The sequence below is a fragment of the Phyllostomus discolor genome, chromosome 2 (assembly GCF_004126475.2).
Source record: "Phyllostomus discolor isolate MPI-MPIP mPhyDis1 chromosome 2, mPhyDis1.pri.v3, whole genome shotgun sequence".
NCBI classification, from domain to species: Eukaryota; Metazoa; Chordata; class Mammalia; order Chiroptera; family Phyllostomidae; genus Phyllostomus; species Phyllostomus discolor.
This window is the reverse complement of record NC_040904.2, coordinates 204,867,120-204,879,792: the sequence shown is the minus strand read 5'-3', so window position 1 is coordinate 204,879,792 and position 12,673 is coordinate 204,867,120. Positions and strand designations below refer to the sequence as shown.

General features: G+C 48.6%; 1 protein-coding gene across 1 annotated transcript in view; it reads right to left on the bottom strand.

The window, feature by feature from the left end:
* Positions 1 to 6,630: 6,630 nt before the first annotated feature.
* POLR3B (RNA polymerase III subunit B) overlaps positions 6,631 to 12,673 on the bottom strand; it is a 106,760-nt gene continuing 100,717 nt past the window's right edge. Inside the window, exon 28 of the mRNA XM_028532874.2 lies at positions 6,631 to 7,487. Coding sequence (XP_028388675.1) covers positions 7,358 to 7,487 — 130 coding nt within the window. The 3' untranslated portion in view covers positions 6,631 to 7,357. The remainder of the gene's footprint in view (positions 7,488 to 12,673) is intronic.

Here is a 12,673-nt window from a genome sequence, read left to right as displayed (position 1 = left end):
TCTCAGAGTGGAAACGGCTTCCCTTTCAGCCAACCACACCCGCTGACCCAGTCTCCACTGCGACCAAAGGCATGCATTCAGGAGTGTTTGAATAAAAGGTGAGATGCACATTTAAACTTTCCACTCCCAACAAGGATCAAACCCTAGCTTTATGAGCACAACAGGCCACCCCACACAGGTGACAAGCCACACAGGTGAAACGGACTTAATTAAGAAAGAGAAGAAATGCTATTATACAGGGATGGCAAATAGGTCCCATATGGAAACCACCTCCAATTAATCACGATAGCTGATCGTTATTGAGCACTTATGTGGGTCACGTGAATTGATTCAACTAGCCCTATGAGTAGGTACTGTTATTACCTCACTTTTACAGACGAGGAAACTGAGGCAAAATAATTTGCCAGAGATCACAAAGCTAGTTGGGGGTGGAGCTAGGGTTTGGGGGCAGGCAGTCCGACTGCAGGGTCCTTACTCACCACTGTAGCTCGCTCCTGCCCCTCCACGATGGGGTATGGCTTCTGGGCTTGGTGTTCAAGGGTCCGGGGCCAAACTCGGGTTTGGCAGGCGAGGCTGCTATGATTGATTAGGGCGCTGCCAAGGGGATACAGACACAGAATGGAAGCACATGTATGTGCATTTGCATCCCTGACTTTATTTAAGAGGTCCTTACAACATCTGTACTATCAGAACTGTGCCTGCCTCGATCTCTACAAATATTTATGCCTAGATTTTCGCTACATCTGACAATGAGTAAGGTCATTAGAATAACTCTCCCTGCTGGCAGAGCAGGGAATGAATTGCTAACAGCCTCCTGTTTTACTTTCTGCACCAGGGTTGAGATATTTCAGGTCCCGACAGATTGCAGACTTATTAGGGACATGCAAGACCCAGAGTAAGGAGGAAGGAAATTACCCAGTCACTCGGAAAGACAGCTGCTACTTCTGCTCTGCAGTCCGACCCCATCGCTGTCACCTACAAGTGCAGGCAGCACTGAAGCCTGCTGGGAGATGCCTCTCCCTGGGACATACGGCTGCACTCACTTGCACGGGGCTGCACAGAGAGGAGGCAGAGTGTTTGCACCAGGTCAGGCTGGGAGCTGAGCAGCCCCTGCCGTGAGGCAGGCGGGCAGACGCAAGGCTAAGATGTGACTGCATAAATGACGAGAGTTCAGTATGTGTCTTTGACAAAAAAACAAAACAAAACAAAAATTGGCTAGATCTAAAACAAGGCAGGCTGTGGGTGAACGTGAATAAAAGTGGAGATTATAACTGACCTTTCTTTTTGATGTCTGTAGTATTATCACCAGATATACAAAAGCACGTTTACAAAAGGAACGGAACTTATTAAACCGAAGGCCCAACGTGGTGGACATCAGTTCTATCTGATGCTGTTTACAGCTGTGCGCCGAGGAGAAAACCAGGGCTCGGTGGATCATGTTCACACTTGCTGGTGCAATGGAGTACCGATCACGCTCGGTCCGTCTGGATCACCACTAGATTGCCCAGAGGCACACTGGCTGTCAGTCTACTGAGCACAGATCCGTGTAACTGAAATCTGAAACTGTTCTCATTTGTTTGTAAGTGAGACCCCTTCTCGCACGCACTGTCTGATTCAGTGGTTCTCAGCTGGGGGCGACTTTGCCCTGCAGGGTCCATTTGGCAGTGTCTGGAGACATTCCTGGTTCCTGTACAAATCTGGCCTTTGATGCCCATCTCCTTCGCTCTCACTCTCCACCGGCAGGGAAGGGGGTGGGGGAGGCTGGGAAAGGGGTGCCGAACCTCAGGGGCAGGAACAACCCAATCCAACCTGCTGCTTAAGGGGAAGTCATGCCAGCAAGAAAGACAGAAAAGTGAGGAACTGATTCCCAAGGGGTTGGTCCTGTGGCACCCCTAAAAATCTAAATGCTGGATCTATGGGAGAGTTGGCACCCGAGTTCTTCAAGTAGCTGAAACAGTGGATCTCAACTTTGAGGTTGCATTAGAACCACCTGGAAGGCTTGCTCAAACAGACTGCTGGGTTCCACTCAAATTTTTAACAAGCTCCCAGGTGACACTGATGCCACTGGTCCAGGCCCACACTTTGAGAGCCACCTGCCCAGAAGCACCCAGTAGTCAAGGCTACCCTACCCACCACTGCAAAGATCTGTCATCATTACTTAACCGTAAGGGTATTACGATTCCATTTTTTCAAATGCAGTGTTCAAAGGAGCCTCTGCTTCAAGGAGAGCAAATTCACCAACCCTCCTCCATTCAAGTGACAGTAAAAATGTGAATGTACACTCCACCCCAGCGTCCAATACGAAAGGTTTGGGATGCACCATCTGTTTTAATTCACTCACACCACTCTGCCTCCATTAACGTGGATGATTGGGAGTTAACCAGACTTAAAGTTTATTGTGCATGGAACGAGAGCTATTCCCTGGACTTGAAGAATAATAGTTCACCTCCTTTGACCATGGTCTGGGATTTCAGACTTCTGAGCAAAAATGTGAGTGTCAGGCTGTCCTGAAATCTCCTGCTATGGTATTCTGGCCACGATACATGTGATTTGCTGAAGCAAACCTCGTCACTGCCCCAGGTGCCTGTGTCTGAAACCCCAGCGGGCGGGCGGCCTGGCTCCGGGCACCAACGGCGTGCGCCTCCGGACTGACTGCCCGCTCATTTCCTTGTCCCGCCTGACACCGCCACTTTGAAGCCCGATGGTGACTCCTCCTGGCCTTGGCCCTGGGAGGCTAATGCAGTAAAAATCCGGCTTTTGGTCAGCAAATGACATAAACTATTTTCAAGACACATATGGAGTAAATATGGATGCTAAAGAGGTGCTACTTTTACAGGCACTTTGCTGACCGTCCGTTTCACAGAGGAATTATTTGCAGGTCCCCCAGAAACGGGCTCCCCTATTACTCAGGCGGCCCAGGAGTGGACGGGCTCAGCCACCGGCCCTAATGGCTCGTTCTCATGTGACTCATTACGGCAGATAGAGGTGTTGGCCCCAAGTGCTCTGAAGCAGCTGAAAACTATCCCATTACGCAGCAGCCAATCAAGGCCTTTTTCTTTTTCTTAAAAAAAAAAAAGACTCCTTCACTTGATTCTCACCACATGGAAATGTTTTGAGAAGTGGTTCTGTGGGCTTCACGAAACTATTCTGGGACCCCCGTGCCGACAACAGGCCTCACTTTGATGTCGGGGGTAAATGGATGTTCCTCGGAAGTGCGTTCCCAAACCCCGCCGCCGTCCTTCCTCCCCGTCCCTGTAAACCAGGGCGGCTTGCACGGGTAACTTCTGCAAAACCCCACAGTTTCTGCACGTGGTCCTGGTTCCCAAACTCCCTCCTGCAATGGAAACTCAGATGGCCTTTCCTAACCCTTTCCCGGTGAAGCTGTTCGGGACACGACCAGGAAGCAGTGTGCTACTCCCAGGGAGAACACGAGCAAACATTTGTGAGCACCTGTCGTGCACCAGGCCCCGCGCTGAGCCCTTCAGGTGTGTCTGTCGTCTCGTTCAATCTCAAATAGCTCTAGGTGTCGGGGCTATTATAACTCTCATTTTGAGGATGGGAAAACTAAGAGAACAAAGACAGTGTGTTATGTTTGAGGTGACAAAGCTATTAAATTTAGAACCTGTGTTCTTTTTTTAAAAACTTAGTAATGTATAACATATACTCAGAGAAGTGAAAACTCCTGAGTGCATACAGCTCAATGAATTTTCATTAAATAAACGCACCATGTAACCAGCACGTAGGTCTCAGGTCAGAAACTATCAGCTGCACCTGAGCAGCCCCTTCCTGCACCGCACGCTCGTTAGCCACCCACTCTGCACAGGGACCTACGATCGTAACGTCTTAGATCACGCCTGTCTTTGAGCTTGAGTGGGACGAATACAGCATGCATTCTCTCATCTAACTCTCTCCAACCCAGCCCTACAGTGGCAAGATTATCTACATCATCGGAGGCAGCAGTTTTCTCATTACCGTATAGTATTCCACTGTGTGAACGTTGTGCATTTATCTACTGGCAGTATGTAGGAGTTGTTTATACGTTGGGGCTATTACAGATAACGCCACAAGAAACAATTCTGTACGTGCTCACCAATAACACGTACGAACACACGTCTGCCCAGCACACATACACCTAGGAATGGAGCCGCTGGGCGGGCTCAGCTTTAACAGATGCAGGTAGCAGCTCAGTCTGTGCTGTTACAAGACTTGAGGGTTATGATGAACCGAGTTGTGTCCCTCCAAAATTCCTACCCTGAATCTGCCACTCCCCATGTGTTCCTATTTGGGGATACAGCCTGTAAGGAGATAACTGGTGTGAAATGAGGTCACAGGGCCCTAACCCGACCGAACTGGTCTTCTTTTAGGGAGAGAGAGAGAGAGAGACACCAGAGCTCGCCCTCTCTCTCCCCAGCACAAACGGAGCAGAGGCCACATGAGGACATGGTGAGAAGGTGGCTGTCTGCAGCTGGGAGGGAACAGTCCTACCCAGAAACCAGAGCTGTCAGCATGCTGATCTTGAACTTCAAGAATCCAGAACTCAGAGAAAATAAATGTCTGTCACTGAAGCCACCCGGGCTGAGGGCTTCTGTGGTGACAGCCAGAGTGGACCAGAGGAAGGGGAACGTGGTGCAGCTGGGTGCACCGCAGCGCGCCTGCTTTCTGTCTGGGGTCGTGGCCTCTCCGGTCCTGGCGTCCCGGCCACCCGGAGCCCACCGGTCAGCCTCCCCAGCTCTATGACTCTGCCGACTCCGCCGAAGCTCAGGTCGGGGCGTGGCCCCCTGTGGCTCTGTGGCCTCTCATCCCTGTGCCACTGCGAACCCGGCAAAGGCCGGCCGGGAGAGAGTGCTGCCAGGCTGGTCGGTGGAAGTGTGCTCCACCGTTACTAAAAATGAAAATCTAGTTGGTGGTTCTTAAAACGAGGAATTTACAAATAACTTAAAAAATAAAAGTACGGCAGGACTACCGTACCAATTCTGGCTTTTTATTAGGGCATTCCTGAATCAAATGCTATTCAAATGCAGTACCTGCTACTTTTTGAAATATCGACCCGACACAATGTTTTCCTCTAAGGACGTCTCCGTTTGGAACCTACGCTCTCTTCAGCCTTTGCTATCTTTGGGAACTGAGAATTTCCTAGGAGGCTGGTTAGGCGACTCTGCAAAATGATCAGAACTGCCTGGAATGGTTTTTGAAAAAAGGTATTTCAGAAATACAACCACTTAGTGGTAATTGAATTTAAAAATTGGTTACACCTGAGCCCTGGCCAGGTCATTCAGTAGGTTGCAATGTCATCCTGCTACCAAGGTTGTGGGTTCAAACCCCATTCAGGGAACGTACAAGAAGAATCAAACAATTAATAAGTTGATGTCTCTCCCACCCCCCCATACCCTCTTGCTAAAATAGATTTTTTTAAATGTCCCATCTGGTAACTGAAAAATAGAACCACAGATGAAGCTCAAGCAAAGCCAAGGCACAAAGCCCGGTCTCCAGGCCCACGCCACCTGAGTCTTAGTGGCACGGCCGTTTCCATGAACGGCGTGGTGCTGGGGGCATCAGCTACTTGGTGCCTCAGTTTCGTCAGCTGTGCAAAGGGGATGATCATGCTCGTGAAGAATTGTTCCCGAATCTCCAGAGCGGTGAGTCACCCTGCCCCGGGAGCTCCCACAGCACGGCCGAGGTTAATCCTTGGCGCCGACTCCCGGTGCTGTTCTGTGTAGGACCAGCTGATGCCCGGGCCCCCTCTGCTGGGTCCCGAGATCCTTCGGGCACAGGCCAAGTCCTGCTGTCTTTGTGTCCCTGGCACAGGGCCTTGCCGTGGCAGGTCCCGAGTGGCCAGTGACGCAGTCCTCACGTACCCAGCAAAACTGACCTGGGTGTTCGGTGAAAGGTGTGCCAACATCACAGGGCGATTCCACCTTTGATGAAGCCGATAAGTAGAATCGTCACACAGCAGGAAACAGTCCCAGTCACCCTCGAAAACTCCTTAAATGGCCCACGCAGTACAGAACGTGTTTTGTACACTCAATCCAGTACAGCAATCTTTAGGCACCCTCAGTTTTGAGAACTACAAAGTGACACAAAGGGAGAGAACCCTGGGTGTAGCCAAAGATCTGGGCACTCAAACCCCTGTCCGCCACGCCTCTCAAGTGCTGGAAGGGGCCAGAGACAGGTGGCGGCGGCAGTGGCTGAGGAGGGCGAACCAAGTGATCACAGGTTTGTTCTCAGGGCAACGACCAGTCTGTTTTTTGGGACATCCTCCCTCTTTCGGAGACTCGTGGAGTACGGAGCTTGGTAAAGGTGTAGAGAAGTCCAGTATGCTCAACTTGGCCGCACCCGTTTTTTCAACCTCCTTGGACACCAGAACTTGCTTCTTGTCGGTACATGACAACCTGTTAATATCCTGTGAAACCTGTTCATTGTGACGTGCTGGGAACGCAGCGTCGGACTGTTGCTCAAAGCTTTTCTGACTTATTTTATAGATAATTCTTAACACAAATGTTTATCTGGCTTCAGGCCAGAGCAATTAAGAACAAGTTAGAAATGGGTCAAGAAGGCTGTCAGATTAAAACGAAAATGGAAAGCTAACATCCTGGCAGAAATGGAAGGAACAGAAAGACTACAAAGCATTCATGGAATTATTTTCATATATTCAACAAGTATTAGTGTACGTGGTACGACATGGAGATTCAAAATAGTAGCAATTAAGTTCATAAGGCGAAGTGCCATCACTGGCAAACTTGCTGAAGGTGGTAGAAATACGTTTATTATATGTCACCGAGCTTCAACTGTAAGTAAAGTTTGGGTGTAAAAAGGTAGAGTTCGGGAGGAAGGACACTCAGCACCTCACAGTAGTGGGTAGGAAAGCCCCCGCCTCACCCGCCACGCCCTCGGGGTCCCGCTGTGCTTCCCTCCCCACCGCTCAGACCAGCCCCCAGGCCAAGGCCGAGCCCACCGGTTCAAACAGATTCTTCCTATCCGTCGGGTTTCATAAAAATCCTGAGTTTTATTAAATCCCAAACATGCTTTCTGAGGAGGAAGGTTTTTCTAACGAGTACATTTCAAGAAACCAGAACATTTTAGGTCACGGCCACTTGTGGTGCAAATTCAGTACGTGGACGAGGAGCTGCATCGGAACCCACGTTGTGGGCGTCTCTTCCACGGCCCCAGGCTCACGGGCCAAGGCTGGTCACTCAGTCATCTAGTGCCTGAAGAGCCTCTCCGTCACTTTTTGGTTTCTTCCAGGAGACCGTTCAAAGCAATTGTTCCCAGGAGCAGATGTGGTTCTCAGTCCCCTCTAAGTTGTGCTGCGTCGGGCATACGGATTGTTCTCTTTAAATAACCACGGCCGCATCCTTCCTCACTCATTGTATTTGGACAGCTTTAACCTGGGGATAATGTTCATAGACTGCAGCTCCTGGAAGAGCAGCTTGCAGGCGTACGGAATGCGGAGGGAAGACACGTGACAAGACGACTTGCAGTAGTGGCACCTGGAACCCAAGTCGGCATGTGTTAGAGGGACAGCGACTCAGAAACAAACAAACAAACAAATAAATAAATAAATGCCTGCACTTGGGAAAGGAGGATTCTCCCTAACAGATTCTATCAGCCTTCCACCAAGCTGGTTTTCTGTTTCTCGGGGTGCAGCCACATTACCAAACATGCGCTTATGTGTCCACACAGTGAAAAGCAGCAAAAAACCAGAACAAATTATCACTCCTCCCATTTTAAAAACATGTACTTTTAATTAGTTAGCACTATACAGCTCGAGGTTTCTCCTTGAAATGCAAAACACCTGCCCACACACTTGTTTTGAATGAGCCCGGGAAATCTGAGCCGTCCGAAAGCTCCTCAGATTTAGACTTTCAATTGCGGGGAGGGTTTTAAACAGACTGAGTCTCCGTGCAGTGACAAGCATCTACGACATACACTGCGCCATTCTAGGCAAGAGGCTCAACGTTCACCCTTGGATTTCTGGGAAAGACGAGACTTACATACAGAAAGGTGGTGTCCAATCAAATGTTACTTATTTTTCCAGGGCCCTTCAAAGCTGGCTCTATTAGCATCGGAGCTGCTTTTCTCACAGCATGCAGGCCCTGTGTGCGTGTGCACATTCCCCCTGAACCCACAAGACAGCCGTGTCCCTACCCAGCGTGCCTGCTCTCCCAGCAGGGGTCTTCTTCTCTCTCCCTTCAGGAGAGCCAGTGAACTGACCCTCGGCCTTACCGAACAGCTACAACCGAAGAAGGGCCCCAAGGAAGAAAGCGAACTAACTATTCCATCAGATTCCAGACCCAAACAGGGCCTCCCCTTACACCTCAAGGGTCTGGGGCGCCTGGGACAACCGGTGCCCAGTCCAAGTCCTGAGACTTCACTGGCAGAAAATCAGGTCCCCCGGGGAGCAGAGGAGGAAACGAGTGCAGGAGGAACGGCAACCAAGGCTGAGAAGACCCAGCGCTAACCAGGTCCTGGCGGAGGATTCCTCAGCGAACGAGAAAGGCTATTGTGGATGGTAGTAAGGCAGTATGTGCAAAAATTACAAACACACATGTTATTTAAGTAATCACAGAAGTGGCAAAGATATGTGCACAAGAACGCTCACGATCACACTGTCTCTAACAGCACACAGCAGGGGATTTCTCTGGTCACAGGACATTCATGCAGAGGACACGGTGAGGCCGCAGAATGCAGTGGTGCAGGCCCGTGTTTACTGCACTGTGAAGGTGCCCAGCACCCGCCGTGAGGTGAGAAGAGCGGTTTGCTAAACAGCATGGTCCCAAATGAGTTCTCAGATGGGTTCCAGTAAGTGCATGAAGCCCCCCAAATCACACGTAACAGGATTTGTTTGGTACCTGTTTGTATTTTCCTGCTACTAGCAGACTCTTGAAAGAATTCATGATTTAAAAAAAAAAAACCAGTACAGAACTACGGGTAAACACAGTTATCTCTCAAAGTGACTAAAAAATTCTGGGTGGTGGGAATTAATGTAACTATCTATTTTTCATAACTTTGAATATTCTATGAAGAGCAGGGATCATTTTTGTAATCAGCAAAATAAAGGTTTGATCGTTTCAGAAAACAGAATCACCACGGCTGAGAAGGAGCACGTGGTGGCAACTCCACAGACCCGCACTTCCAGAGCAGGAGAGACCGGGGGAGGAGGAGCCCGCGAGGGTCCAGGCCTGGGTCCCTCCTCCCAGGGACTGCAGGCGGCTCAGCAGACACCATGGAGGATTCGACTAGCCACAGTCCTAACAGAGACACGGTGCACAACTTTTTCCTAGAGGATTACCTAAGGATCTCTTTAATGCGCGGCAGTTTAAAAACTATTTCGCATGTGCCTGGGTTGATCTAATTTATTGAGGACTCATGTTCACGCCTTAATTCAATTGGAGAAATGGATTTAACTAGAGCAACTTCTTGCTGGTTCTCCTGTCATTACTCTGTGAATTCGATCCATGCTAACCTGTTTAAAACTTCTGTGTGCTGATTCGTGATGTTTCAGGAAGCCCACCAATCTTCTCTCTTATTAAATATTTCTGGCATGTTTAAATTGTTCCAATGCACACACACACACACACACATACAAATAAAAAATACATAAATTACCTTCCCCTGTATCTGAATACTTTCTAAAGAAAAAACTTGACCCAAACAACAAATAAACTGATTTTTCAGGGCAAAGCCAGACAGAGAAGGAGGCTGTGGCTTCACGTGAAGAATGACTGTCCAGTAAAATGTCCTCTATGAGCTAATTATCCTAACGGGGGCTTTCTTTTCACTGCAGTTTTCCTTCTGGACCTCTCTTTTGTGACTTAGGCCCTCCGAGTCTTCTGTGGAACGGTCTCGCTGTAAACATCCCCATAGCAATGCCTCACTAATGTGCAAATCAATGACGGAAGGCCAGTTTCAAGGTTCTGAACTGCTCTAATTACCCAGCCTCCATTGTGCTGTTCATTACAGAGCGCTTCCTCGGACAAACGCGGCGCTCCCTCCCACACAGCCCAGCGCACAGCTCAGGTAACTGGGTAGTAACAGCATCATTACGCTCCCCTGCCTGACAGCAGCGCAAGGAGGCTGCCAGACTTCCAGCCTGGACGAGGATTTTTTCCTGTTGGCAACAAGGGTAGAAACAGGCCATTCAAAATCAGACACACGGTACATCCAGGTCTGTTTAATTACAGTAAAGACCCTTAAACCGCGTAACCTGATTTAGCCCCCTTTCAAAGGATTTCAAATACAATACACACTGAACACATGAGCTTCCAAATCAGGCACTGCCATCAGATGATCTCTAAGTGAGACAGAAATGGAGGAGGAAAGAAGATAGGACTTTGACAGAATGACGGAGGCATTAATTACCGCTCACCTCAGCTTCCCTGGGGATTTGGCGGCGGGGGGGTGGGGTGGGGTGGGGGGAAGCTTTCAAAGTACATGAGTAGATATGACCTTTCTTTTCTTTCTCTCTTTCCTCCTTTCTTTCTTCCATTTCCTTCTTTCCTTCCCTCCCTCCTTCCTTCCCATCTTTTTCTTTTCTTCTCCTCCCACCCTTTCTTTTCTTTCTTTCCCTCTTTGTTTTGTCTTTCCCTCCCTTCTTCCTTCCTTTCCTTCTCCTTTCTTTCTTTTTCCTCTTTCCCTCCCTATTTCTTTTCTTTTTCTCTATTTCTTTCCTTCCTCTCCTCACTCCCTCTTTCTTTTTCATTTTCTTCTTTCCCTCCTTCCTTTTCTTTCCTCTCTCCCTCTTTCCTTCTTTTTGTCTCTTTCCCTGCATCCCTCCCTCCCTTCCTTTTCTTTTCTCTCCTTCCTGCCTTGTCTCTTCCCTTCTTTCTCTTTTGCTCCCTGTTTTTTCCTTTTAAAAATTTTTCCTCTTAGCCTTCCTCCCTCCTTCTCTCTCTCCCTCCCTCTTTCCTTCCCTTCTCTTTTCCTCTCTCCCCCTGCTCCCCACCCCCATCTCCTTTAGGAGAATGCAGGGAGAATGAAGAAAAAGAAATTCTTTTTTAAAGTTTCATGATCCCTATTGGTAAGAAAATGACTCTTCTGCACTACATTTGTACCAACTTTGAAGATTTCAGCACAGTGGAATTAAGTTCCAGGCAGCTTCCTATTATATACTTTTCTTGTTGTTGCTATACAGGACAATAAAAAGCAAACTCAATGTGCATTTCAGAAGTGAAACAGCAACCCCTCCATGTCACTGATATGAGAAAGTGCCAAGTTTAAGGTCACCCCATCTCTGCAACCTCATGAAAGGCAAACGGCCACCTGTTGTGTTAGTTTTTAAGATGAGATGATTTCTTCACACACAGGTCTCACCAACCCTTCTACATCAAAATGATTAAATAATTGATTCTGGCTAAGAGATTTTTGACATTTAACTAGCAAGTCATATACACTGTGTTCTAAGAAGGCTTCTCGTTCTGACTCTTAATTTGCTTCATTCAACCAAGTAAGTGGCAGCTAAGATGGCAAAAAGTTGGGGTTCTCTCTGTAAGGGGGCTTTGAGTGGGGAACTCATGAGGAAAAGACAGCCCATGTAACTAACCCTCCATCTCCGGTAACGAGTGCTCATCTGGGCCAAACTCCCTCCTTCTGGGGACTGCCCTGCCCCTCCCCAGGGAAAGGGGCTCTGGGAAGGAAAGCGAGGGGTGATGAGGAAGTTGAAGCTGCTTCCCATCCTTGCAGCGCCTGCTTCAGACCCTGGTAGACCTGGTCTCTGCTAGGACAGTGAGCAGAGCCTGGGGAACTACAGGCCCTCCTGTCTACAGGGCTGTTTCAGGGCTCTGGATCATGACCAATGCCAAGCAGAGCAGTAGTTAGTGGGACAGTGGGACAGCAGAACCATTGCAAGGAAGAGAAGATGCTCTGACTACACAAACAAGAACACAAAGTACGCAGCGTCACTATCTAAGCTGGACCTTGTGTACTGAACTCTACACAGAAATGATAAACTATGAATTACATAGTTTACCTACTGGCAACCCTCTAGACGCAGGGTTAGGACCATTTAGCAATTATTTTCCATTACGCATCTTCCAGGTCCCAGGCTGGAGAAGCAGGGGTTGACAAGACAGAATCATATTTAGAATGAACTGGAAGACGAGCACCCGGTGGGCAGCCATTCATCTGTCTTATTCGCTGCTGTGGTCTGGGGCTGAGTCTGGCACCCGGGGGACTCCCACTCAGTGTCTGTGAGGGAAAGACTGAGACAGACACGGTCTCTTCCACTGTGGGGTTCACTGTCCGAGGGGAACTCGGCCTGCTGTGCAGACGGGGTGCAGACCAGGCGTTTGGGGACCAGGTTCTGGTCTTGGCTCTGTCACCAATTTACTATAAAATCTGGGGCAACATACCTGGTTCTTTAGGTCTGAGGTTAAATTAGGGTATTCAACACAATCTTCTTTAAAATGTTTCTATTTATAATATATTATAATTATAACACCTAACAATGGCTCTGCTAGAATTGTTATAAGTAAACAGTGTTATAAAAGGTACTCAACATAATATTAAAAAGAGGACAAAACCCTTACTCCTTGGAAGTTTAAATGTGTACAGAACAGGACATTAGGTAGACAAAGTAAACATGTACATACAGAACCCCCCATTCTAGGAGTGCAGGGACGGGGAAGGCTGGAGAGTATGTGGGTGTGATCAGGGTCAATTCTTGAGCTGTGATTTA